The sequence below is a fragment of the Quercus lobata genome, chromosome 3 (genome assembly GCF_001633185.2).
Source record: "Quercus lobata isolate SW786 chromosome 3, ValleyOak3.0 Primary Assembly, whole genome shotgun sequence".
Taxonomy (NCBI): domain Eukaryota; kingdom Viridiplantae; phylum Streptophyta; class Magnoliopsida; order Fagales; family Fagaceae; genus Quercus; species Quercus lobata.
In genome coordinates, this window is record NC_044906.1 from 71645143 (window position 1) to 71669653 (window position 24511).

The following is a 24511-nucleotide window of genomic DNA, read 5'->3' on the forward strand; positions in this document are numbered from 1 at the left end:
AAACTTGTGGACAACATCTTCTTCCAACAATTTAATTTATAAAGGGTTCAATACATGTTTTAATTAATTTTGAATATTTGTGAAACTTTTTAAATATTATTATACACCTAGAAATCTAGAATTAAGAAGTTTTTGTAATAAAAGAGTATTACATAAATAAATTTTTTTTAAAGAAAACTTTTGCCAATAACATGAGTGATTCGGATAATAACTTATTTGTTAGCTTCTTGTTCTCAATTTATTTAGACACAAATTTTTAAAATTTCATTAAAAAAATTAAAGATATAAAGAGGATAACAATTAACATACTAACTTCATGTCAATAAATACAATTTAGCTAACGAGAAAAATTCTTATTTTATGTATGAGTGTGTGAATGACAATTGTATACTGCATCAAATGATTGAAGTACTTAGATAAGGATCATTATACAAACAAATAGTTGGTATTTTATATAACATTTATTCATAATAATTGGTATTTTAAGTAAAATTAGTTCATAATGTCTTTCTCGATTAACAAAAGAAAACATACTCTTTATCACTCTGAAATGGTGGAGGAAACCAAAGATTAATAACACCTTGCATTCACACAATTGTACGAAATTTCTATCATCTTTAAATACAGAATTTAGTAACAAATAGGCGTTTTAATTTCCTAATTATGTTATACAAACTAATGTTATAGAAATTTAACATGGCAATTTTATCAAACCAATTCTTTTCTGCACTTAGCCAGAACCTGTAGTCGTAATGATAGCTTGATTTTCTTTGCGATTTTTTTTGTTTCTATCACTCTTTTCTTGGTTAAATGGAAAAAAATACACTAAATATTTTAGAAAAAAATATATTAAAAAAAAACTATTAATAAAGTTCATTTTAAGAATTTTCAAATTATTTAGGATATTTTCAAAAAAAATTTTAATTTTTTTTCAAAAATCTTGGCCCCCCTCAGTCCTCAAGTGGCTTTGCCACTTAAGCTATGTGAATGAAAAAGTAACTATGTGAATGAAAAAAAAAAAAAAAAAGCTTTTTCTTATGGCCATAAGAAAATCTCACAAGTCACAACAATGAACCAAATGAGTTATCAGTTTATCATGAATACAAATCATCTGTATCACTTTTTTGTGTACCACTCTATATTCTACTAATCACAATTTGTCATGTATTGATTTAATTTTCCTCATAAAATACTTAAAGTTTAAAATTGAGTGAAATCATGCACATAGTAAGTTGTAATTGGTGGAACATAAATTGGTATACAAAAAGTGGTATAAATGATTTGAATTTGTATTTTTCTACAGGACCTCTCTCAACAAAAAAAAAAAAAAAAAAAAGTATTTGTCTATCGAACAAAACTTAGGTACAATATTTAGGTATTGTTCCTTAGATTCCCCTTTTAAGATTGAGCTATATGGCTATATTTAACTAAAAATACACTTTCATCCCATGAAAAAAAAGTCACATGACTGAATCTTAAAAGATGAACACCTAAAGAATAACACTTAACTACTGTACCAAAGTTTTGTTTAGGTACCTAAGTTTTGTCATTGTCTATCAGAGGTTGAAAAGAAGAAGAGGTTATATTAGAACCCACAACTCAAAATAAGGGTATCAAGGAAAAAAAAAAAAAAAAAGGTGTCAAGAAAATGTTGCAAAATTTTGTTGTACCAAGACTTAATCTTACCAAATTGGCAATGACGTTAGAACCATCACACTAGTCTTTGCAAAATACAAAAAATTGTCAATTTTATACATTTTGCTTCAAAAACACCCTACATCAGTCCTTCTAAATCATTGTAGATTTTTATTTTTGCTACAATAACCATGTAAATATACACGGTTACTATAGCTTTGCATCTTAATATTTTATTAATTTCATAATTTCACTCCTTTTATCTTTCTCTTCTCTGTTTGCAAAGCCAACTCAGATTTTTGCTCTCCCTCATTATCTTCTTCTTCCTTTGATACACACAAACACACCCACACAGACAAACCAACACAAAGACACACAAACACATCCACACGGACAAACCAACAGAGAGAGAGAGAGAGAATGTGTGTGTGTGTGTGTTTTGGGGGGGGGGGAAGGCTCCAAATTGTTTGATCTAAGAGATGAGAGGATAAAATAAAAAATAAAAAGATAGAAAGATAAGGATAAAAGAAAAGGATAAAATTATAATAAAAAATTAAAGAAATATTATTATTTAAATAGAATAGATTGTAAAATAGATTGACTAATGTGAGTGTTTTTGAAAAATGATGGTGTACAATAGAAAAAGTAGGTTCTTATGCTAAAATAGACAGAAATTTTTAAATGGACTAATGCGAATGCTCTTAGGCTTAATTTGGGCAGATATTTCCAATTTTTTGCAAAGTTGGCATTAGGCTTAATTTTGGCAAGTTTTTCCAATTTTGTCTCTGTTTGATGATGAATTTTTTCTCTCTTATTAGAGCATTTCCTTTTTGGAGAGAGTTTCAACTTACGGCGTCCACTCCTAATGATTGCTCTTTATCATCATACCAAGACACCAATCGGTTTTTTATGTAGGCGGAGATTGAACCACAGATCTTTTATTCAACTATTAAAGACTTAACAGTTGAGCTAACTGGAACCCATCTTATTAAAGCATTTCCAATAGACTAGCCAAAGTCATTTTTTGGAGAGCAAACCCAAAAAATCAGCTCCAATAGCCTCTCTAAAAGGGAAATTTTTCCATTTTTTCTATTTTTTTTTTTTTTTTTTTTAGAACTGCTACAATAGCTCTCTTGAAGAAAAGAGCATTGTAGCAACTCCAAACCATTTTTCTCACTTAAAATAATCCTATCTTGAAATCCGAATAAAAATTTTAGCACAGTAAATTAAAATTTTAGCATTTATCTCAACCTCAATGGCTACAAAGACACCAAACACAATAGGAACAAAATAAAAAACGCAATCTAATCATAGAACACAGTCTTTCTCATAAAATTAGATCAATTTTTTTTTAAAGAATCTAACCCACAATATCTGAAGATAGAGGACAGAGGACGAAGACTATTTTTCCCTCCCTTGGTGGGGCACAGTGGTGATTTCCCCTCTATGTGATGAGAAGATGAGTGGCATGTTTTAGTGTTTTTAGTCCAAGTGAAAGAGGGAGACACCTTGAGATAGAGGTGGACCAAGAGGTAGAAAATGAAAAGCAAAAATGAAGATAAAGAGGAGAAGTTCTGTGTGGAGGAGGAAAAAGAAAAGAAAAAGACTAAACATATGGATGGAAAAAATGAAGAGAGAAGAAAAAATAAAATTGAGAAATGTTACCGCAACATTTTCAAAATTCTTTTACAATAAATCTTAAGTAGTATGTTATTATTAGCTATTACTGTTGAGAAAAAAAAAAATTTAGTGATGGGTTCAAATTAAAACCAGTATCATATATGATTTGTTGTGAAATTATCGTGAAAATATTGTAAACATAACACTTTTCATTAAAAAAATATCTCCAAAAAATTTAAATATTAAAGAAAGAAAGAATAAATAACATTTAAATAGAAAAGAGAAAATATAGAGAGTCTGTCGGAAAGTGTAGTTGAAAAAATAGGTAGATAAAAAATAAATATAATTTTTCATTGTTCAAATAGTACAAAAATTTAAAGAGGTTGCTGAAGATGTTCATTGCCAGTATTTTCTTTTCAACAATTATGGGAGTGACCTTATTAAAAAATAAAATAGTTGTTTGTCCTGAAAATTAGAATTTTTTCCTTTTTATTTCTTGAGGTAATTGTTAAAATACGTATGTGTTCATTTTAAAGATACTGAATGTGTAATTATTGTAATTTGTGACATGTATTTGTGGATTGTATTTTATTTAAATGAAAATTGTGTTTATTTTTAGACTTTCTTAAATATATATGTATATTATCATGGGGGCCAAAATGTTAAGGTTATTTAAGAATTTTCTAATTATTTAGGATATTTCCAAAAAAAAATTTAATTTAATTTTTTTCAAAAATTTTGGGGGGCCAAGGCCCCCTCAGTCCTCAAGAGTCAAGTGGCTCTGCCAGTGGATAAAAAGACCAAAAAAAATGGTACAAACTGGCAAAACAACTCAGTTTAACCGGAGATGAATTCACGAAGTTGCCATTTGTATTTTTTAAAGCTTTGGCCTGAATCATGAGACCTGATCACAGTTTTCAAACTCGGGCGGTTCCATTGGATTTTTTGTATAGAGCGGGCGGCGTTTAGTTAAAAGAACCATCCTAATAGGCGATCCTTAGTTAACCGGGTTAGACAATACGTTCTGGTTCGAATTTCAAAACCATGGATTGAAGTGGATCTTTATTTTTTCTTTGTTATTATTATTATTTATTTATTTATTTTCGTTTGAAGCTTTAAATAGCACTGCTAAAGTATCTATATTTCTATGTATAAGTTTTTAAAAGTATTGTTTTAAACATTATATATTAATATATAAATATTTGTAATACTGTAATATTTTTTATATACTACTAAAAAGAAGTATAAAACTTACCTAAAAAATTATATAAAAAAATTACAATTATATATATAAATATAATTTATATGCAACAGTAATTTCGAAATGGTTTGGAAGGTACACGTGCATTTCGTCTCTTCTTTAATCGAACCGAATGAATACCGAAACGGTATTCTTAACTTCAATATACAGGAATTAACATGATCACATGGGCCTGTCAGAAAAAAAAAAAAAAAAACGTAATCCACGTGTTTTAAATCAAAGGCCCGGACCGTACATATAAAGGAATAGTTTAATAATTTTGTTTTGCTTTTTCATAAGACTACAATGACTTTTATGGGACCAAGAAAAAAATATCTGACAAATTATATTTTTTTGAAAGGGTTTTATTAATGTGTGTCTCAAGGGCACACATTAATTTCTATTTTTGAAAAAGAATTTTTCAAGAATTGAAAAAGTAATGACAACTTTTTCAATTCTCAAAAAAGTATTTCTATAAATAGAAAGTTTAATGTATGTTCTAAGGGCACATATTAACCGGATTTTTTTCGAAAAGACTAAACTACCATTGAAGACCAAGACTCTGTCTAGCAGTTGAAAGGAAGACAAGATTTCAGGTTTCTGAAACCTGTTGTCACATGATTTGCCTCCCTTATAGCGGTGTAGTCGAAAGGAAAGGAAGACAAGATTTCTGAAACCTGTTGTCCTCATGTGGATACGTTGGTAAACAAAGAGCCACACAACATTTTTTTTTTTTTCTTTTTTCGTAAAGGCCTGCGCACTTGGCTCCTTTGTTACCGACCATTATCTAAGTTTAATGATTAAATAATACTACCAATGTAATTTTTTATAAATATTTGTGAAATTATTTAAGTATTTATATCATAATTAATTATTTTAACTATAATTAAATTTATTGTGAAATTTATAATAAGTATTTGTGAAAAACTAAATTTATTGTGAAATTTATTATAAGTATCAATTGTATCTATTATTCACGTCATTTTTATTCTGTCACGTGACATTATTTTATTGGACAAACTAAACATGTGTAACATTATTTCGTGACACTTATTAGTGGAAAAGTATAAATAAAGAGGCTACTGATGTAAATAATATACATCTTCAAGAGCCTTATCAAAGTAAGTATGTGAGAGGTCCACCAACTTTTTGTTGGGACAAATCCACGTGAATTGGCGGGATTGTTCAGGTGCCCCGCTATATTTTCCCATAGATTTAGGGTTTTACATGGAGTTGACATTTATTTTATTTAAATAGTAAAAATAATAAAATCCAAAATGAAAGAAATAAAAATATTTTATTGATTAGTAGTGAGTTAGAGGTGTTAGAGATTTAGTGTCCTAAGACAATAAAATATAAATATTAATTTTTAAAATTATTTTAAGTTTAAAAATAGTACCTCGCTATTTTGTGTTTCAAATGTCGTGAGAAGATTGGTTTGCTTTAGATTGAAAAAGTGTCATGATACATGATATGATATGGGACATTATATTACAATTTTAGTGAAACACTATTATTTCTATTTTTTTTCCCTAGTCCTGTACCACTAACCTTATCAGAGTAAGTATGTGAAAGGCCTCACCCTCAGTCCACCAACTTTTTTTTGGGACAAACCCAAGTGAAGTTGTGGGGTTGTGTTGGTGCTCCACTATATTTCCCCATAGATTTAGGGTTTTACATGGAGTTGACATTTATTTTATTTAAATAGTAAAAATAATAAAATCCAAAATGAAAGAAATAGAAATATTTTATTGATTAGTAGTGGGTTAAAGGTGTTAGAGATTTAGTGTCCTAAGGCAATAAAACATAAAAAGTAATTTTTAAAATTATTTTAAGTTTAAAAATAGTACCTTGCTATTTTGTGTTTCAAATGTCATAAGAAGATCGGTTTGCTTTGGATTGAAAAAGTGTCATGATACATGATATGATATGGGACATTAGATTTCAATTTTAGTGAAACACTATTATTTCTATGGCAAAATTTTCTATTTTTTCAAGAATGCATGACATTCATTGGCATAATATTGTCAAAATGATAATATAACACCAACAAAAATAAAAAGTTGACAAATATCATATTGGTAATTTTTTAAGCAAAAGACCTAACATTTCAAATAAAAATATTGGGTCCACCCTTTTTCAACAAGAGAATGCGATCTTTATCTTCTTTAGTGATAACTCGATTGGTTGGAAGAAATATCACTCCCGAAGGGAATAACAATTCATGATTGTGATCTATAACAAACTTAGTGACATGCCATTCTCGTGAAAAAATGTCAAATGACTTTTGCAATGTGATTCTTAGATGAGCTTTGCATCCACATGTTGTAGATTTCCTATTTCATTGCTCCTTAGATGAATCCACTCTTTTTAATTGTTGTCTACCTTCTCGATGACAAAAGAAATCATGTCTTACATTTTCTCCATTTTTTGTGACAAAACGACCTTTTCAAATTGTAAAACCATATCGATTTGCATAATTTTTATAGAAAATGAAAGCCTCTTCTTCACTAAGAAAACATTGACCAACAAAAAGTTCAAACTCATTTTCTATTGAATTAATATCTTCATTTTCTTCAATAACTCCTATTTCTTCCATTGAATATTCATTCCAAACCACTAATTCCTCCCCACAAATGTCATTATTTTCTCCATCATTTGGAAGCTCATTTAAGTCAACACAATTCCTTGAAACACTTTGATAAATCTCACTTGCAATTACAATATCATTCATTTGTTCTATGTTGTAACAAGGATAAAAAAAAAAAAAAAAAAATCATATTCAATTATAAATGAAATATAAACTATAAATAAAATAGAATAGAATAAAATAGTATTTCTCCTTGAGGTAATTCATTTAAGTCAAAAAAACTCATTGGAACTAATTGATGAATCTCGCTTGCAACAAAATTCTCATCCATTGATTCTACAATAATTTAACAAAAGTGATAAATAAATATTATCATATTTCAATATATTTGAAAAATAAATTAAGAAGAAAAAAATTATATGTACCTTATTTATAATTTCTTGAAGATTATATTCTTGTAGACATTCTTTGATCATTCATTGAACTCTTCTCAACAAAATTCTCATCCATTGATTCTACAATAATTTAACAAAAATGATAAATAAATATTAACATCATATTTCAATATATTTGAAAAATAAATTAAGAAAAAAAGAAATATATATACCTTATTTATAATTTTTTGAACAATATATTCTTGTAGACATTCTTTGATCATTCATTGAACTCTTTTTTCTTTCTTGTTTTTTTGTTGAACATTGAACTCTTCTTTTAGTTTTTTTTATGATATTGGTAAAGTGGAGAATAAGAAAAAATAAATATTGGTAAAGTAAATATAGGTGGGAGATGAAATAGAAAATTGAGGAAAATTGCAAAAAAAGAGCATTTTTGTCTTGTTAAAAAAATTGAAAGACAACATTGTCATTTTGTTTTGTTAGATCTGATTTGTTAAAAAAATTGAAGAACAACATTGTCATTGTCTTGTTAGATCCAAAAAGTAGTCCTTGTTTACCTTATTTCAAGTTCCAATGCAAAAGGCCACCGCTCATTAGCACTATTTTTGGTAATAAATGCCTTAAAATCAAGCACAAGGTACAACAGTATTATTTTTGTCAGTGGGACATGTCTTCAACAGGCGGCCTAGACCACCCCCCCCCCCCGACCCTGCTCCTGCTGTACCCAGCTGAAGTCAAATCCAATGGTGTCACAGTGAAGGATAGGAAAAGAACATAATGAGCTAGTCTTTTAGATAGAAAAAGAAGAATAAATATCCTCTCTCTCTCTCTCTCTCTATATATATATATATATATAATTTCTTTGAGAATAAAACATATCATTTCTAAAGAAAATTTATGATCAACAGATCATCATGTGGTTTACGCGTCACATCCATTCAAATTTTATTTATTTATTTTTTTAAAGAAAATCCATATCTAATTCAATTTCCTAATTATAGCTACAGAAACCAATTAATTCTTTTTAATCCTTACCTTTATAAAGTAAAATTACATTTACAACTAAAAAATGAGCTCGTCTTTTAGATAGGAGAAGAAGAATAAATATCCTCTCTCTCTCTCTCTCTCTCTCTCTCTCTCTCTCTCTATATATATATATATATATATATATATATTTCTTTGAGGATAAAAAATATCATTTCTATCTAATAAAATTTGAGACACATAAAAAGAAAGAAAAGTAAAATACAATTTTGGTTCTTAAACTTTACTAAAAGTCTTTTTTCATCCTAAACTTTAAAAAAATTCATTTTTCATCCTCAAATAACTATTGAAAATTTTTTTTTTTTTTTTTTGGTCCCTAAACTATTGAAAATATTTTACTTTTTGACCTTAAACTTTACCTAAATTTTTTTTTTTTTTTTTGGGTTCTTAAACTATTGAAAAAAGTTATTTTTTATTCCTATTTCTCTCTCCAAATTATTAAAAAAAAAAATCTTTTATAAAGTTTAAGGATGGAAAAAAAAAACTTTTATAGTTTAGGAAGAAAAACAAACTTTTTGTAAGGTTTAGAGACAAAAATAATATTTTACCCATGAAAGAAACATACGAAGTTACTGTAAGTCAAGAAGGTTCTAATAATATTCTACTATATAGATGAGTTTTTTAAAAAGGAAAGAAAGAGAAAGAAGTAAATTAGAGATGGTTAATTAGTATATATCTTTGTTTGTTGTAGTGATGATCTTGTCAAGGCTAATTAAGCTCATGCAAGATTTAGTGCCAGTGGCGGTAGTTGAACTTGATATTGTCGATGTATCGTGAGTGAGTTATGGATCTTCTTGTAACATAACGTAAGTCTTTTTGGATACTCTAACTCTTTTGTTTTTGACCCTATCAAAAATATCACTGGAAATACTACCACCTCTTCAAACTTGTGGACAACATCTTCTTCCAACAATTTAATTTATAAAGGGTTCAATACATGTTTTAATTAATTTTGAATATTTGTGAAACTTTTTAAATATTATTATACACCTAGAAATCTAGAATTAAGAAGTTTTTGTAATAAAAGAGTATTACATAAATAATTTTTTTTTAAAGAAAACTTTTGCCGATAACATGAGTGATTCGGATAATAACTTATTTGTTAGCTTCTTTTTCTCAATTTATTTAGACACAAATTTTATAATTTCATTAAAAAAATTAAAGATATAAAGAGGATAACAATTAACATACTAACTTCATGTCAATAAATACAATTTAGCTAACGAGAAAAATTCTTATTTTATGTATGAGTGTGTGAATGACAATTGTATACTGCATCAAATGATTGAAGTACTTAGATAAGGATCATTATACAAACAAATAGTTGGTATTTTATATAACATTTATTCATAATAATTGGTATTTTAAGTAAAATTAGTTCATAATGTCTTTCTCGATTAACAAAAGAAAACATACTCTTTATCACTCTGAAATGGTGGAGGAAACCAAAGATTAATAACACCTTGCATTCACACAATTGTACGAAATTTCTATCATCTTTAAATACAGAATTTAGTAACAAATAGGCGTTTTAATTTCCTAATTATGTTATACAAACTAATGTTATAGAAATTTAACATGGCAATTTTATCAAACCAATTCTTTTCTGCACTTAGCCAGAACCTGTAGTCGTAATGATAGCTTGATTTTCTTTGCGATTTTTTTTGTTTCTATCACTCTTTTCTTGGTTAAATGGAAAAAAATACACTAAATATTTTAGAAAAAAATATATTAAAAAAAAACTATTAATAAAGTTCATTTTAAGAATTTTCAAATTATTTAGGATATTTTCAAAAAAAATTTTAATTTTTTTTCAAAAATCTTGGCCCCCCTCAGTCCTCAAGTGGCTTTGCCACTTAAGCTATGTGAATGAAAAAGTAACTATGTGAATGAAAAAAAAAAAAAAAAAGCTTTTTCTTATGGCCATAAGAAAATCTCACAAGTCACAACAATGAACCAAATGAGTTATCAGTTTATCATGAATACAAATCATCTGTATCACTTTTTTGTGTACCACTCTATATTCTACTAATCACAATTTGTCATGTATTGATTTAATTTTCCTCATAAAATACTTAAAGTTTAAAATTGAGTGAAATCATGCACATAGTAAGTTGTAATTGGTGGAACATAAATTGGTATACAAAAAGTGGTATAAATGATTTGAATTTGTATTTTTCTACAGGACCTCTCTAAAAAAAATATTATAAAAAAATTTATTTGTCTATCGAACAAAACTTAGGTACAATATTTAGGTATTGTTCCTTAGATTCTCCTTTTAAGATTGAGCAATGTGGCTATATTTAACTAAAAAGTCACTTTCATCCCATGAGAAAAAAGTCACATGGCTGAATCTTAAGAGATGAACACCTAAAGAATAACACTTAACTACTGTACCAAAGTTTTGTTTAGGTACCTAAGTTTTGTCATTGTCTATCAGAGGTTGAAAAGAAGAAGAAGTTATATTAGAACCCACAACTCAAAATAAGGGTATCAAGAAAAAAAAAAAAAAAAAAAAAGGTGTCAAGAAAATGTTGCGAAATTTTGTTGTACCAAGACTTAATCTTACCAAATTGGCAATGACGTTAGAACAATCACACTAGTCCTTGCAAAATACAAAAAATTGTCAATTTTATACATCTTTCTTCAAAAACACCCTACATTAGTCCTTCTAAATCACTGTAATTTTTTTTTTTTGTTACAATAACCATGTAAATATACACGGTTACTATAGCTTTGCATCTTAATATTTGATTAATTTCACAATTTCTCTCCTTTTATCTTTCTCTTCTCCATTTGCAAAACCAACTTAGATTTTTGCTCTCCCTCATCATCTTCTTCTTCCTTTGATACACACAAACACACCCACACAGACAAACCAACACAGAGATACACAAACACACCCACACGGACAAACCAACAGAGAGAGAGAGAGAGAGAGAGAGAGAGAGAGAGAGAGAGAGAGAGAGAGAGATGTGTGTGTGTGGGGGGGGGGGGAGGCTCCAAATCATTTGATCTGAGAGATGAGAGGATAAAATAAATAATAAAAAGATAGAAAATAATGTGAGTGTTTTTGAAAAATGATGGTGTACAATAGAAAAAGTAGGTTCTTATGTTAAAATAGATAGAAATTTTTAAATGGACTAATGTGGATGCTCTTAGGCTTAATTTGGGCAGATTTTTCCAATTTTTTGCAAAGTTGGCATTAGGCTTAATTTTGGCAAGTTTTTCCAATTTTGTCTCTGTTTGATGATGAATTTTTTTTCTTTCTTATTAAAGCATTTCCTTTTTGGAGAGAGTTTCAACTTACGGCATCCGCTTCTAATAATAGCTTTTTATTATCAGACTAAGACACCAATCATTTTTTGATATAGGTGGAGATTGAACCACAAATCTCTTATTCAACTATTAGAGATTTAATAGTTGAGCTAATTGGAACCCATCTTATTAAAGCATTTCCAATAGACTAGCCAAAGTCATTTTTTGGAGAGCAAACCCAAAAAATCCGCTCCAATAACCTCTCTAAAAGGGACACATTTCCTTTTTCTTTCTTTTTTTATTATATTTTATATTTTATTTTTTATAGAATTGCTACAATAGCTCTCTTGAAGAAAAGAGCATTATAGCAACTCCAAACCATTTTTCTCACTTAAAATAATCCTCACTTGAATAAATCCGAATAAAAATTTAGCACAGTAAATTAAAATTTTAGCATTTATCTCAACCTCAACGGCTACAAAGACACCAAAGACAATAGGAACAAAATAAAAAACGCAATCTAATCATAGAACACAGGCTTTCTCATAAAATTAGATCAATTTAAAAAAAAAAAAAATCTAACCCACAATATCTGAAGATAGAGGACAGAGGACGAAGACTATTTTTCCCTCCCTTGGTGGGGCACAGTGGTGATTTCCCCTCTATGTGATGAGAAGATGAGTGGCATGTTTTAGTGTTTTTAGTCCAAGTGAAAGAGGGAGACACTTGGAGATAGAGGTGGACCAAGAGGTAGAAAATGAAAAGCAAAAATGAAGATAAAGAGGAGAAGTTGTGTGTGGAGGAGGAAAAAGAAAAGAAAAGAAAAAAAAACAAACATATGGATGGAAAAAATGAAGAGAGAAGAAAAAATAAAACAAAAAAATAAAATTGAGAAATGTTACCGCAATATTTTCAAAATTCTTTTACAATAAATCTTAAATAGCAGGTTATTATTAGCTATTACTGTTGAGAAAAAAAAAATAATTGTAGTAATGGGTTCAAATTAGAACTAGTATCATATATGATTTGTTGTGAAATTATTGTGAAAATGTTGTAAACATAACACTTCTCATTAAAAAAATATCTCCAAAAAATTTAAATATTAAAGAAAGAATGAATAAATAATATTTAAATAGAATAGAGAAAATATAGAGAGTCTATTGGAAAGTGTATTTGAAAAAATAGATAGATAAAAAATAAATATAATTTTTCACTGTCTAAATTGTACAAAAATTTAAAGAGGTTGCTGAAGATGTTCATTGCCAGTATTTTATTAGTCATTCAGTAGGTCCATATTTTCTTTTCAGCAATTATGGGAGTGACCTTATTAAAACATAAAATAGTTGTTTGTCTTGAAAATTAGAATTTTTTTTCTTTCTATTTCTTGAGATAATTGTTAAAATACGTATGTGTTCATTTTAAAGATACTGAATGTGTAATTATTGTAATTTGTGACATGTATTTGTGGATTGTATTTTATTTAAATGAAAATTGTGTTTATTTTTAGACTTTCTTAAATATATATGTATATTATCATGGGGGGCCAAAATGTTAAGGTTATTTAAGAATTTTCTAATTATTTAGGATATTTCCAATAAAAAATTAATTATTTTTTTCAAAAATTTTGGGGGGGGGGGGGGCCAAGGCCTCCTCAGTCCTCAAGTGGCTCTGCCATTGGATAAAAAAACAAAAAAAAAAATGGTACAAACTGGTAAAACAACTTAGTTTAACCGGAGATGAATTGACGAAGTTGTCCATTTGTATTTTTTAAAGCTTTGGCCTAAATCATGAGACTTGATCACAATTTTCAAACTCGAGCAGTTCCATTGGATTTTTTGTGTAGAGCAGGCGGCGTTGAGTTAAAAGAACCATCCTAATAGGTGGTTCTTAGTTAACCAAGTTAGACAATACGTTCTGGTTTGGATTTCAGAACCATGGATTGAAGTGGATCTTTATTTTTTCTTTATTATTATTATTATTTATTTTCGTTTGAAGCTTTAAATAGCATTGCTAAAGGATCTGTATTTCTATGTATAAGTTTTTAAAAGTATTGTTTTAAACATTATATATTAATAAATAAATATTTGTAATACTGTAATATTTTTTTATATACTACTAAAAAGAAGTATAAAACTTATCTAAAAAATTATTTAAAAAAATTTACAATTATATATATAAATATAATTTATATGCAACAGTAATTTCGAAATGGTTTGGAAGGTACACGTGCATTTCGTCTCTTCTATAATCGAATCGAATGAATACCGAAACAGTATTCCTAACTTTAATATATAGGAATTAACATGATCACATGGGCCTGTCTAAAAAAAAAAACGTAATCCACGTCTTTTAAATCAAGGGTCCGGACCGTACATATAAGGGAATAGTTTAATAATTTTGTTTGGCGTTTCCATAAGAAAACAATGACTTTTATGGGAACAAGAAAAAATATCTGACAAATTATATTTTTTCGAAAAAGACTAAACTACCATTGAAGACCAAGACTTGCCTCCCATATAGCGGATGTAGCATTTGAAAGGAAGACAAGATTTCTGAAACCTGTTGTCTTCATGTGGATACGTTGGTAAACAAAGAGCCACACAACATTTTTTTTTTTTCTTTTTTCTTTTTTCGTAAAGGCCTGCATACTCGGCTTCTTTGCTACAAACCACTATCTAATGACTAATAATGCTACCAATGTAACTTTTTATAAATATTTGTGAAATTATTTAAGTATTTATATAACAATTAATTATTTTAACTATAATAAAATTTATTGTGAAATTTATTATAAGTATTTGTGAAAAACTAAATTTATTGTGAAATTTATTATAAGTGTCAATTGTGTCTATTATTCACGTCATTTTTATTATGTTATGTGATATTATTTTATTGGACAAATTAAACATGTGTAACATTATTTTGTGACACTTAGTGGAAAAGTATAAATGGAAAGGCTACTGATGTAAATAATATACATCTTCAAGAGCCTTATCAAAGTAAGTATGTGAGAGGCCCCACCCTTAGTCCACCAACTTTTTGTTGGGACAAATCCGCGTGAATTGGCGGGGCTGTGCTGGTGCCCCGCTATATTTTCCCATAGATTTAGGGTTTTACATGGAGTTGACATTTATTTTATTTAAATAGTAAAAATAATAAAATCCAAAATGAAAGAAATAAAAATATTTTATTGATTAGTAGTGGGTTAGAGGTGTTAGAGATTTAGTGTCCTAAGACAATAAAACATAAATATTAATTTTTAAAATTATTTTAAGTTTAAAAATAGTACCTCGCTATTTTGTGTTTCAAATGTCGTGAGAAGACTGGTTTGCTTAATTAGATTGAAAAAGTGTCATGATACATGATATGATATGGGACATTAGATTTCAATTTTAGTGAAACACTATTATTTCTATGGCAAAATTTTCTATTTTTTCAAGAATGCATGATATTCATTGGCATAATATTGTCAAAATGATAATATAACACCGACAGAAATAAAAAGTTGATTTTTTAAGCAAAAGACCTAACATTTCAAATAAAATATTGGGTCCACCCTTTTTCAATAAGAGAATGCGATCTTTATCTTTTTTAGTGATAACTCGATTGGCTGGAAGAAATCTCACTTCTGAAGGGAACAACAACTCATGATTGTGATCTAGAACAAACTTAGTGACATGCCATTCTTGTGGAAAAATGTCAAATGACTTTTGCAATGTGATTCTTAGATGAGCTTTGCATCCACATCTTGTAGATATCCTATTTCATTGCTCCTTAGATGAATTCACTCTTTTTAATTGTTGTCTACCTTCTCGGTGACAAAAGAAATCATGTCTTACATTTTCTCCATTTTTTGTGACCAAATGACCTTTTTGAATTGTAAAACCATATCGATTTGCATAATTTTTATAGAAAATGAAAGCCTCTTCTTCACTAAGAAAACATTGACCAACAAAAGGTTCAAACTCATTTTCTATTGAATTCATATCTTCATTTTCTTCAATAACTCCTATTTCTTCCATTGGATATTCATTCCAAACCACTAATTCCTCCCCACAAATGTCATTATTTTCTCCATCATTTGGAAGCTCATTTAAGTCAACACAATTCCTTGAAACACTTTGATAAATCTCACTTGCAATTACAATATCATTCATTTGTTCTATGTTGTAAAAAAAAAAAAAAAAAAAATCAACAATCATACAATTCATAAATTATAAATGAAATATAAACTATAAATAAAATAGAATAGAATAAAATAGTATACCTTCTTGAGGTAATTCATTTAGGGTCATGTTAACGAGTGCCGTAAGACATTGGTTAATAATTCATTTTAGGAAAGTTTTGACATCACTTTTATGGGAAATGAAAAAAGCTGTCAAAACATTAATTGTTTTTTTTTTCTTTTTCCATAAAAACTTTCTTTAATTAGATTCTTTACCAAAGCCGTACGGCACTCGTTAACATTTCCCATTCATTTAAGTCAAAACAACTCATTGGAACTAATTGATGAATCTTGCTTGCAACAAAATTCTCATCCATTGATTCTACAATAATTTAACAAAAGTGATAAATAAACATTAACATCATATTTCAATATATTTGAAAAATAAATTAAGAACAAAAGAAATATATGTACCTTATTTATAATTTCTTGAACATTATATTCTTGTAGACATTCTTTGATCATTTATTGAACTCTTCTCAACAAAATTTTCATCCATTGATTCTATAATAATTTAACAAAAATGATAAATAAATATTAGCATCATATTTCAATATATTTGAAAAATAAATTAAGAAAAAAAGAAATATATATACCTTATTTATAATTGTTTGAACACTATATTTTTGTAGACATTCTTTGATAATTCATTGAACTCTTTTTTCTTTCTTGTCTTTTTGTTGAACATTGAACTCTTCTTTTAGTTTTTTCTATAATATTGGTAAAGTGGAGAAGAAGAAAAAGTAAATATTGATAAAGTAAATATTAGTGGAAAATGAAATAGAAAATTGAGGAAAATTGTAAAAAGAGCATTTTTGTCTTGTTCAAAATATTGAAGGTTAACATTGTCATTTTATTTTGTTAGATCCGGCTTTTAGAAGACAATATTGTCATTTTGTTTTGTTAGATCTGACTTGTTAAAAAGATTGGAGGACAACATTATCATTGTCTTGTCAGATCGAAAAAGTAATCCTTCTTTACCTTATTTCAAGTTCCAATGCAAAAGGCCACCACTCATTAGCACTAGTTTTGGTAATAAATGCCTTAAAATCAAGTACAAGGTACAACACTATTATTTTTGTCAGTGGTGGCCTAGAACCCCCCTCCTTTGGTGGGATTTGGTGGGGTCAGGAAGAATGCCAGTCCATTACCAATTTTGGAACTGTCCCCTACCCCCACCGGCTCCTGCTGTATTTGGTGGGATCAGGAAGAATGCCAGCCCATTACCAATTTTGGAACTGTCAAATCCAATGGTGTCGACAGTGAAGAATAGGAGAAACGTCGGTGAGCTTCTAATTAGCATAGACAGCCCAACCAACACGATATAAATTTTCAACTCTCTTCATTTCAACAAATCCCATACAAGTTACTGCATCACTCATTAACTTTCTATTTTTGAAAATATTTTATTGAAAATTGAAAAAACTATCATTACCTTTTTAATTTTTGAAATTTTTTTTTTCAAAAATGAAAATTAAAGTACACATTAGTAAAATCCATATAGTAATAGTATGTCGGTGTCACTGGGATCAATCAAAGTAATAACAATGATGTACAAGTGATGTTACAGATAAAATTTACAATATTAATTAGAAAAAAAAATGTTACATTCCTACGTTACCCATTCCCAACCGCATTTAGGCACTATATATAATATATATATATATATATATATCTGCACCATCATTCATCATATTCAATTCTATAGTGTTCAATTCTATACAAATAAAATAAAATAAAATAGTAGTGCTTGTAGCCTCGCTTGTTCAGTTTCTAGTCAGTAAAAATTTAAGATGAAAAGAAGCGTAATGGTAAGGACAAATAATTTGGCATATTTTTTTGCAATAATTTGTTACATAACGAGTTATAATTAATAAATGTGTGATAGTGGGTCATATAGAGATACACTTTTACCAATTATAACTCACAATACGGTGAGTTGTGAAAAAAAATTGTGCCAAATTATAATAATATTTTTTTTGCTGAATATAATATTATTGTTATAATTAATATATATAAATAAAATAATAATTTCAGTCGTGTCAAGCTTCTGTTGTACATTTATATAATTAAGAAGGTTTGGAGCTCCTTGTAGAGTGGGAGAGTAGTGGAAGCAAAAGCCTAAAAGAGAGAGAATAAAAAAAGTGTTGTCAGAGAGCAGAAATGGGAAGGAGGCCATGTTGTACAAAAGGTGTAGTCAGAGGAACATGGTCTGCATGGGAAGATAAGATCCTTACAAACTACATTAAAATCCATGGCGAAGGGAAATGGATAGACCTGCCTCAAAGAGCTGGTTCTAACAATATGCACTATATATTCTCTCTTCTCTCAAAATGGTTCTCTTTTGTCGATTATTCACACTGACACTTCTTATTTTGTAGGGCTGCGGCGATGTGGGAAGAGTTGCCGGCTTCGTTGGGTGAATTATCTAAGGCCAGATATCAAGAGAGGCAACTTTTCTGAGGATGAAGAAGATCTCATTATCAAACTACATAAGCTTCTTGGTAACAGGTATGGGAAATCTTCTTCTTCTTCTCTGGAGTCGGCTCAATATAATTTGAGAATTGAGGCCATAAATTTAAATAATGGTTTTTATATTCAAATATAGATTAAATAAGTTATTCATAAAAAAATATAAATTAAATAATTTTATTTAATATTAATTAAGTCAAGATTAATTTGAAGAGTGAAATATATTATTTGATGAATAGATACTAACTAAACTAAAGTTAACTTCATGTAGAGAATTAATTATTATAGTTCAAGCATAAAATTTAACAAGGTAACGCATGATTTAGTAAAGTTGTAATCTAATTTTTAATTTTATATTTTAGTATTAAGAAAGAAAAGATTGTTCGGTGTATGACTATTTAGGAGATTAGGTGGCTAATGTTAACAGTCTACTGTGTAGGATATTAGTTTATAAAAATTAAAGTCTCAAATTATTAGAGGAAATTAATTATCATTGATGAACTGGCACATTTTCAACGATTTCCCCCCCAAACATTATAAGATTTCGATTGGGTTAAGTTTTTATTGGTCTAGTATTTTGGAGGCTTTGATGGAGATAAGAAAAAGAAAATATGAAAGCTATTACAAATTTTACTACAAAATGTTTACTAATTAATGTAACAATGAATGTGATTATGAATTTTAAAAATTTAATTAATGAATGTTTGCATTACCTTTTTTTTTTTTTTTTGGTGATTGGTAGCTCATTTATTTGTAAGTGTTATGAAATAAATTTGTAATAACCTTAGCATCACTCATGAGAAAAATAGTGCACAACTGTTTAAAAAATAATATTATCATAAGATTTGGGCATTTTTTATAATGTAGGGTGCGACATTTTTTTATGAAAGGGTGGAAATGTTTTGTAGTGGGGGCCTTAGGCCTTGGCCTTGTGCCGGTCCTGTGCTTCTCCTTCTTCCTTCAATTTATAATTTACTTCTTTCATCTTTCTCATTCTAGGTTAGAAAATATTAGTAGTGATTAATTGACAAAGTTATTCTTTGCCACCCCCAAAAAGATAAGGAAAATAATTTTAACCACAAGAAAAAGGAGTTAACATTTAGTAAATTTGCAATAAAGTACAATGAAAAGCATATTAAAATTATAGAATTTCTTTTAGACATATACAACTTGTTGTGTGAAAGTGCCTCTGTAAACATTCACACATAAGATTGATTATGAAAAATTTTATAAACTTTAGAAAGATTTCCAAAACAAATATAAAAAAGAAGATAAATTGAAAGAAAAATAGATACAAATATATAATTAAAAAAAAAATACTAAGGGTTCGTTTGGTTGGAGGGATGGAAAAGTGAGAAGATAGAAAATGGAGAGGGGATAGAAAAGTGAGAGGATAGAAAAAATTTAGTTTTCTCTCATATGTGTTTGGTTGGGAGGATAGAAAAGTGGAGAGATGAAAAACTATGAAAAATGAAGTTCATATAAATTTATAATTATGTCCCTATTAAATAAAACAAAAAGATAACACAATTTTTTATACACTTATTTATTTAAAAAATTATATATGGACATTGCACTTTTTTTAAGTTATTATTTTAAAAGGCAAAAGCCAGATCCAAAACTGGTGAAAAGAAGAAAGAAAGAAGGAAACTATTAAAGAAATTGATAAAAACAAAAGATAGAAGAAGACAAAAAGTGAGATGAGCACTAAAAAACCAAAGAAAAAAGAAACCCAAAACAATGAAGTGAACGAATAGTGAATAGAAGAAACAGAAAAATAAAAAGATGAAAAAGACAAAAGGTGGGGCAAAAACAAGAAGACAAAAAAGAAATAATTAAAAAAAAAAAACATGAAAAGAAAAAAGTGATGAACAACGTGAACCAAAAAACAAGAAAATATTATTAAGTAGGTTGAAGCAGAGTCAAATGCCAACGGTTACTTGAGATTTCCATATTCAACGTTACAAAAAGAGGAGAAAAAATGTAATTGATTGGGTTAAAATAAAGTCTCCTAAGTTTTTTCTCCAAATTAGAGAGATGGAATTTTGGTGGGCTAGGAGAGAAAACACCTAGGCCCCACCAAAATTTCTTTCCACTCTCCATCCCAACTAAACACACATTTCACCTATTTTCTCTTTCTTTCTTTTTTCTCTTTTTATTTTTTTATTTTTTTATTTTTATCCTCCCTATTTCACCTCCAATTAATTGAGGCCTGAGGATGCCTTAGGCCTACCTTCATTGGAGGTGATGAAGAGAAAATATCAATAACAAATATGAAGATACAAAGAAGGCATTCTCACAAAACTCAAATACACCCATAGACCTCTTGTAAATAACAAAGACTATAAATTTTTTTTTTTTTTTACTCTAGTTCTAGTTTGTCGCAACAAAACCTTCAAAGAGATATCTCTCTATTCTAATAGTGGCACACTACAAGAGATATCTAGGGTTAAAAACATGATTCTAGCTAATTCGAACTCTACCAAAAATCAACTTAATAACTTTACATTCAAGCCATATGCTGACACAACAACCATCCAACCTTAACTCCAAATTTTCAGGGTTGGTTATAGATTAAAATAGATTAATAGGGGCTACATGTTGTTGCTCTTCTTATTTTCCCTATTTGAAGTCATATTATCCATTATCTTTTTAATTGATGTCACAAAAAATGTCATCATTGTTGGGTTATCACCTGAACCCCTATCTCTAATGTTTTTGAAAGGTATAATGTGAATAATAGATGATGTTGAAGTAAACTTTTATTTTATTTTATTTTTATTGACCGTCAAACAATTCAAACAAATGAAATTATGAGATTCATATATTGACACCTAAGTTTTGGTATTCAATTATTCAAGGTCTTTTTCAGAAAGATATTTATTTTCATGAGTGAGAAAAGCCGTTTTTGAAAGACAAAGCCTGCAATATTTAAGGCCCAAACATTTATAATGATTTATTTTATGAAAATCTAGATGCCGATATGTTGCATGCAAATTGAAACCAAGCATATGTCACTAAATCTTCCTGAATGAATGGGGAAATATGATTTGAAACATGAGAAATGCTAAGAACATGGTTAAATGATGTCAATTCAAAAATCTTTATAGTCCAATAATTGAAACAGGAATCTCTCCCACTGAATCCACTATTTCCTTCTAAGTTTTAATTAGCTATAAGAAATGAGGTATTAAAAAACCAAATAGCATTGCTTTTACTTTTAAAAAAATTATATATTATTATTGGATTCAATGTGGTCACACTCAAACTTCAAGAATGGATATATGGGGAAATATGATTTTAAACATGAGAAATGCTAAGAACATGGTTAAATTATGTCAATTTAGAAAACTCTGTAGTAATTGATACATGGATCTCTCCCAATGAATCCACTGTTTCCTTCTAATTTTTAGTTAGCTATAAGAAATCAGGTATTTAAAAAATCAAATAGCACTACTTTTACTATTAAAAAAATGATAAATTATTATTGGATTCAATGTAGTCATACTCACATTTCAAGAATTTCCAAGTGTTAGTTTGCATGGAAAGTGAAAATACATTAAAGGGTTAAGTTAATGTGCTCACAAAACTGATGACATATATTTAGGGGTCCACTAAGATTTTGATTGATTTACAACCCTATTTTTTACTTAAAAACAACAACCTTATTCATAATACGATTAGTGAAATAACTTTTTGGAAAAAAGAAGAAGAAGAAGAAGAAGAAGAAGAAGTTAAATAACCCTTTTTACCCAACTTGCTCTAGTAACATGTTGTTATTGGTATATAATGACGTTTTGTGATTAAAACATTTTTTTTTTTTGAAACATGATTAAAACAATGTTAGCAACAAGTTCATGTAAAATTAATGTTTCACCAATTTCAACTTACCACCTCAACAATATTAAAGATACAATTTTTTCCACTTCTTTATGAGATGATAAGTTGACTAAATTGTTCAAAACGTTATATGCTTAACAGTGATCTTCGTATATAATATTGTATATGGTTTTTATTAACTTCTTCTAAGTAAACCAAAATATATTTTAGATTAAAAAGAAAACTAAATATATTATTATTATTATTATTATTATTATTATATGATAAACAACACCTTTTTTATTATAATAATTTTATGATGAAATGATAAACAACACCTTACACATTGCTATTAGTTTCAAATTTGATAATATATAGTGATAAGTTTAACAAGTATTAAATAAAAGATCAACATAAGTAACAGTAAATTTAATTTTGAGAAAGAATTTATAAAATCCACAATTGTGCAAATCATAAACAAGTGAAAAAAACTCATTTTGCATGCGAGAGTTTTCTTTTTTTAGTTACAAAAGAGGATGAGATATTTGAACCTTGAATATTTTCATTAGAAATATCATAAAGTGTCAATCAATTAAATTGCAGAGAATTCGCATAGATTATATGGTTTTTTTTTCCTATGGGTCAAGGGAAAATTCCCCTCCCTCCTCCCAAATGTCACACTATAAAGTGATAAATTAATGTGCTTACAAACTAAATGTTGTGTAACGAGTGTTGCAGTTGGTCACTCATTGCTCGGAGATTACCAGGACGAACTGACAATGAGATAAAGAATTACTGGAACACCATTTTAAGCAAGAAGGTGCAAGGTGACAAGACTCATGAACAAAGTAGTAGAATATTAAAATCCATTGGAAGGATTGGAAAGTTGACATCAAACTCCAATCCAGGAATAAAACCGGTTGCTCACCCTGTGATTCGACCAAAAGCAATGCGGTGCACAAAGGTTATCCTCCCATGGCAACTAGATAATAATAATCAAATGTTCAATGAAAATATAGTTCCTAATGGGAATAGTAAAAACCCATTTCCTTCAGTTCAGCCAGAGAATAATATCTCTGACTTTCTGATAGATTTGGATATAAATTACCTTTTGAGATCGGATGTGAAAAATTTAGATGGCCACCAAACCAATGCATGTGACAGTGTGTTGGATTTGCCAGTTTCTGGATGCGATGCCAATCTTAAAGATTTAATGGATGAAGGGAAGCCTGAGAATTGGAAGGCTGCTAATCCTTTTCAGCCAAATGAAGCTATGGATCTTGACACATTGGCATCTTTTCTGGATTTAGAAGATACATAGATTAGCCGAAAGTAAACAAGATACATAACTAGGCCCATTATCTTCATAAATAATTTAGTGCCCACTATTATTAGCATTTTCTTATGTTGTGGGTTAGTATAGTCATCTATGTGTATCTAATTAAATCATGAATAGTTGGAGTGTATTTTGCTTGACATCCGTTGAACCCAATAATGGATAATGCTCTCCACATGTTAATATTAGACATTTTTCAGTTGCAAATGTATTGGTTTGACCCATTAAAACCCAATACATTAATACTCTCATATACCAAATATATAATACACACTCACATATATGCACTATATATTGTGTTAGTGGCATTGTTACCCAACTATGTGTTTGTGATTGCAAATGAAGAGGTGTAATTCACCTTCGTCACACAAACACGACCATTCTTGACATTGTACGAACTTGTGGCTTCTTCCTCTCATTCTCATGGCGAGTTTCTCATCAGTTGTGTTATGTCTACCTACAAATTTTTAAAATAAATATATACTAGTGATATTTGAGAGTTTGGTAAATTGTTTTTAGTTTTCACCCCCTTTTGTTCTCTGGATGTTTTAATTCCTTTGCATTTTTGGTATGTGGATCTTGGTTGAAAATTTTCAACCATTGCTTCATGTGTTGTCATGTATGAATAGTGGATTGTATGTCTATATTGTATTTATTGAATAAATATATAGAGTGACACACTTTTGGCTATAGAGTGACACGTCTACTAACACTAACACACCCCATTAGATGTTAACAACTTCATAAGCCACCCATCAATACAAACATTAGAAACACCACCAGTAGTACTTCTAGGGGTTCTTTTGCTTTTTATTTTTATTTTTAAATAAAATCTGCTCAAAGAAGCCATTAATGAGCACCCCTTTTTCCAACGGAT

General features: G+C 28.6%; 2 protein-coding genes across 4 annotated transcripts in view; one reads left to right on the forward strand and one right to left on the reverse strand.

Annotated features, from left to right (window-relative positions):
• LOC115978905 (ureide permease 1-like) overlaps window positions 1-24511 on the reverse strand; it is a 76591-nt gene that overhangs the window by 28641 nt on the left and 23439 nt on the right. The gene's annotated exons all lie outside the window — the stretch shown is intronic.
• On the forward strand, window positions 18171-23619 carry LOC115979618 (transcription repressor MYB6-like). Its single transcript, XM_031101672.1, has 3 exons — window positions 18171-18300; window positions 18389-18518; window positions 23037-23619. The coding sequence occupies exons 1-3, from the start codon at window positions 18171-18173 to the stop codon at window positions 23617-23619; spliced, it is 843 nt and encodes a 280-aa protein (XP_030957532.1).